The sequence below is a fragment of the Capra hircus genome, chromosome 4 (assembly GCF_001704415.2).
Source record: "Capra hircus breed San Clemente chromosome 4, ASM170441v1, whole genome shotgun sequence".
Classification (NCBI taxonomy): domain Eukaryota; kingdom Metazoa; phylum Chordata; class Mammalia; order Artiodactyla; family Bovidae; genus Capra; species Capra hircus.
Genome location: NC_030811.1, coordinates 44,045,585 through 44,050,458, shown reverse-complemented (window position 1 = coordinate 44,050,458; position 4,874 = coordinate 44,045,585). Strand labels below are relative to the sequence as shown.

Here is a 4,874-nt window from a genome sequence, read left to right as displayed (position 1 = left end):
ACATCCTCCATTGAATCACTTGAAAAATATCATTGCTACTTGCTAGGCAATATTATCCTATGCTCTTCAAGACAGAAGCATGAACCCCTGAAGAGCTAAAATGCAAGTATTTACATACAACATGATGGGAAGTGTTTCATGATATATAAATTAATATAACACAAGTTACTGTGTAGAAAAAATAAATTTATGGTGAATAAATAAACTACAAGTAATATGTGGAGTATAAAAAAGTAATTCCTACATATATATACATATACATCTCTCTATATAAAAGTGTGTGTGTATTTCAGAGTATAAATATACTATGTACTTAAATATTTCATGTGCAGGAATTCAATCATGTTGCATCTGTTTTCAGTTCTGTAAGTTAAAATACTGTTGGCATTGGGGGTCCCCTCTGATGGCCACAGACCCCAAGATCCTCTTCCCACTCCAAGGGTAGACACACCAACAGAGCCCAGGCTCTCCCTCCAGCGACGTCTCACACTGCAAAGAGAAGGATCAAGGTCAAAAGCAGCCCCAGTGAAGCTGAGGGGGAGGGGAAGTTCCGTGCTGCCCAGCTGAGAACCAACTGTGAGCAACCCAGCCCCCCAAACTGGCTGTGACCATGACTGAGAGCAAAGCCTACATCACAATGGAGACAAAGATCAAGTGCCAGGTGCAATAAGGACGTCGGGTGTGTGTTGAATGGTATAGCATGTGCGCAACTGTTTGCTTCACAGCCCATACATCAGAGCTGCTGAGCCCAGAGGGAGCCTGTCCATGCATGACAGACCTTCTCTGACAAATTCCTCATCTGTTACAAAGCACTTCCTGGTCCTCAGTTTCCTCCAGAAATACTCACAGAATCTGGGCTTCACTGAGTCTGAAAGCACTCTTCAAAATTAGGTCTTGGTTGGTTAATCTCATTTATTATCCAAGAAACAATGCTATTGAATTATAAAGTTCATTTACTTTCCTTTGCAGGGAGAAAAATGTGAGAGATGTCGAAACAGATCATTGTTTTCCTAAGTAGACTTGTCCCCTTTCTCTCTATTATGGTGAGAAACTGAGATCCTGAGGGGCCTGTGAAGGTCCCCACCTGCTCATACTTGCTGGATGACGGAATAACGCTCAGCCCAGGACCCCTGAGTCTAGCGTCCCCCACTGACGGTAAGCACCGAGCTGATCTTCAGGCTCCCAGGGGCTAGTGGCTCCTAGTCCCAGAGAAATTAGTCTACATGACATGATCAGTTATGGGGCTTCACGGAGCTTACTTGGAGCTGGACACCCTGTTCACTGAAAGACTGGCTTGGCAGAGGTGTGAGTAGCAGGGGCCATCCTGTGAGGACCCACATACCTGTTTGCTGTGATAGAATCCATTCTTGTTGCAGTTTGGCAGATAAAATTTATAAAGTTTGTCTCCTGCCTTCTGCTGTTCCCTGGCTAATCTGTCCAACACTTTGTAGAGTTCTCGCTGGCAGGGCTCCTAAAAGGATAAATTGACATTGGGATAAAGGACAGTGTACTGTCAGCCTCAAGTGGAGGTGGGGAGTGAATGCAGAAGGTTTTATGTGGGCTCTGAGCACAGGCCTGGACCCGCCTTCCCTGGGCCTCACTCTCTCACCTGTAGAAGGAGGTGGCTAATCTCTGTCCTAAATTGTTAACATAAAAGATGGGAACCCCATGCCCTCCCTCCTGAACATTCGCTAAGCACCTAAAGGACTCAAGAGCATCACTAACCCCATGAGCTCTCCGACTCTCCTGCCTCCCCTCCCCACCATGGATAATTCTGCCACCAGTCATCTGGGCACAGCTTTGTGAATGGAGGACTTAGTAGCAGAGACTTCTAAATTTTGTACAACTTTCCTCTACAAGGTTAGTTCACATAAGCCAAATTCATTGAGGATTAAGGCATTCATTTGAACAATCTGAAATAAGGATGAACTTTTCCCTATTGTTATCATTTCCAGATGAAACTCTGAAGTGCCTAGAAAACAGTTCCATCCTCCACTGTTCTGACGATGCGTGTTTGCAGAAGTGATTTTTGGGTTCACAAATGAACCGTCACTCCAACTTTGATTCTTTGTCGCCCTCAAGTGGTAGAACTGAAAACAGACCCCCAATTAAGATGCTGCCCGGAGTTTGTGTTTAAGGGGGACAGAGTTTTCATTTGGGAAGATGAAAAGGCAAAATAATGTGAACGTACTTAAAGCCACTAGACTTTATACTTTAAGATGGTTAAAGGGATAACTTTTATGTTATGAATATTTTAACACAATTTCTTAAAAGTGGGGAGAAAGATGCAACAGGAGAAGAAGATAAGAACAGCTTAGTGCTCTTCAGACACTGCTAGTCTGACACCCTTATTTTAGAGATGAGCTCAGAGACATGAAGTAATGCATCTAAAGTTGCACAGCACGGACTGCATTTTCTTTCTATCCAGCAGGTTCCTTTGTTGAAACTGAGGCATGTCTGCTAGGCTTTGGGGGAAGTATGTGCTTATCGCCAGGGCTCAGGACCAAACTGGCAGGGCCCAGCAGGTTCAAGCTAGAGGTTCCACCTGCTTCAAGGGTCTCACCTTCCACTTCTTGACGTCACTGATCTCAAGAGCCTTCAAGCTCTCATAATTACTGATGGCATTCCAGAGGATGGGCAGGTCCTCACTGGACTCGGTCATCAAGTGGAAATTGTCCAGAAGCTGCTCCTGAGTTATCTCTGAGCTCTCCGGGGACACATTCTCTGGGCTGGTGGTGTCTTTTGTATCTGAAAATGGAAAAACAAAAGCCCATGAGCCCCCCTCACCGAAGCATCTGCACTTGTGACCCCCTGAAGTTGCTTCCCTTCCCACAAAACCAAACAGGGACAGGATGGTCATACTGACCCAGAGTTTTGCCTGCTTCCTCTTTAAAGGAACTTTTAGTGGTTTCTGGGTAGAGGGGTAACCCAACAGCAATACCAAAGGCAAGAGTGCCCTGTGATTCTGCTTCTAATGTAGCCAAATGCACATTTGTCAAAGCCTGGGAAGAGCCCTGAGAAAGCCATGGATTACAGTTCAAATGGAGAAGGAAATGGCAACCCACTCCAATATTCTCACCTGGAGAATCCCATGGACAGAGGAGCCTGGTGGGCTATAGCCCATGGGGTTACAAGAGTCAGACACAACTTAGCGACTAAACCACAATTCAGATCCTCACCCCATCCTCTTCTTTCCCATCCATAAAATGGGCATTTTAGTAATTCCCTATGAACAGGCGGTAGGTTCATTCAGAGGTGGGGTCTACACTGCAGTTCTACTCTCTTCTTTTCCAGGGACTCTGCCTTCCCACAGTCAAAGTGATTTCTTTACAACCCTGGGAAGAGGAGAGAGGGTCACCAGATTTCATGCAGGGGGTCCTAAGGTTTGGGTTTGGTACATGGACAGAATGATGGAGAACTGGATCTCCTGTGGGACTCCCCTGGAGTGCGGGTGCCCTATCCTTTGAGGGCCATGGAGATGACTCCATTTCATTGACTCTGAAGGCAGAGAACCAGAAGAAAAACCGTGTCCCCTCCAGCGCATCCCCATCAGGACAAAGAGCCACAGAAAGGCTCCAAGAATCACAGAACCACACTGGACACGCAGCTGCCAGGACAGGGAGGTAAGGAGAGAGGGTAGAGAAGCGGGTATTTCCTCTGCTTCTCACTACAAATAAATCACTGCTAAATTCGGGAAAGCTCTAATTGTCAAGTTCTGAGCAGGCGGCACACACATCAAACACCGCTTTTCTATGGCAATGAACGCAAGTACCTAAACTTTCACATTTTGTTCTGTAAACATCTGGTAAGCACATAATGGTCTGCACAGGACGTATATTACAAAGGACATTCCAAACACTTCCCAGGAGGCCAGCAGGATGGGCTCCCACTGCATGCCTTTAGGAAAATGGCAAAGAGGAGAGCCAGGGGCACCTGGAGTGGCACCCACTGCCTGGGCATCCCCATGGCCTCCCTCCTTTCTCATGTCCAGGTTTCTATAGGTCAGTGGGCTGCCAAGAGGGCTCTGGGCTCCCTCCCCAACTCTCTCACCAAGTTGTGTGTGTCCTCCCTAATCCTGAGCGCCCCTGCAGGACCACACAATAGGGTTCATCTAGGCGACTTAAAATCCTTTCCCCTTCCACGCTTTGGCTGCAAGCTCTGAGCCTGGCCGGGTTTGCTCTCTACTGGCTTTGGTGGAGCACCCTTCCCTGCCTTGCCCGAGCCTCCTACCCCATCTGTCCCAGGGGAGGAACCCAGGTGAGGAGACGGTGGTACCTGTGGCCTCATCGCTGGGCGTGGTCATGCAGGCGCCCTGGCCTCGGGTGAGGGCGTGCAGGGGCCTCGGCTCCCCCGGGAGGGCGCGGCAGCTGAGCCCGCGAGCGCAGCGAGCAGTAGCCACACCGCATGCAGCTCCGAGAGGCAGGGCGCACATCGGGCAGCAGCCGCAGCCCGCGGACCGGGTGAGTTCCGGGCAAGAGGCGGGCACCGGCGGGCAGAGCGCCAGCCTCTCGGCGGAGCAAGGCGCACAGCGCCAGGGTTGGGGAGCGCCGACCGTCGCGCCGAGCTGAACGGCCAGCGATAGCAGAAGCGGCCAGGCTCGGACAGCAAGGACTTCGGGCATCTCCAGCGGTGGGTGGCAGACAGGAACCTGCGCTCGCTGGGCGGCAGGGGCGGCTCGGTTGGCGGATGCTGCCTGAGTGGTGGCGGCGGCTCAGGAGCGGTGGCCGATGCTCGCTGAGCACCGCGTGCGCCTTTTGAAGGGCGCCGGCTGGGCCACCTCAACCAGGGGTTAATGATTGGCAGCGCCGCGTGCTCGAGGGCAGTGTTCAAAATAAGTTTGTTTTGTTTGTACGTGCACAGCCCTGCGCAAACCG

At 49.9% G+C, this 4,874-nt stretch overlaps 1 protein-coding gene across 1 annotated transcript; it reads right to left on the bottom strand.

The window, feature by feature from the left end:
- Positions 347 to 4,626, bottom strand: IGFBP1 (insulin like growth factor binding protein 1). Its single transcript, NM_001285763.1, is given in 4 exon segments — positions 347 to 489; positions 1,343 to 1,471; positions 2,564 to 2,748; positions 4,276 to 4,626. Coding segments are annotated over 4 exon segments (792 nt in total). The 5' UTR covers positions 4,622 to 4,626; the 3' UTR covers positions 347 to 357.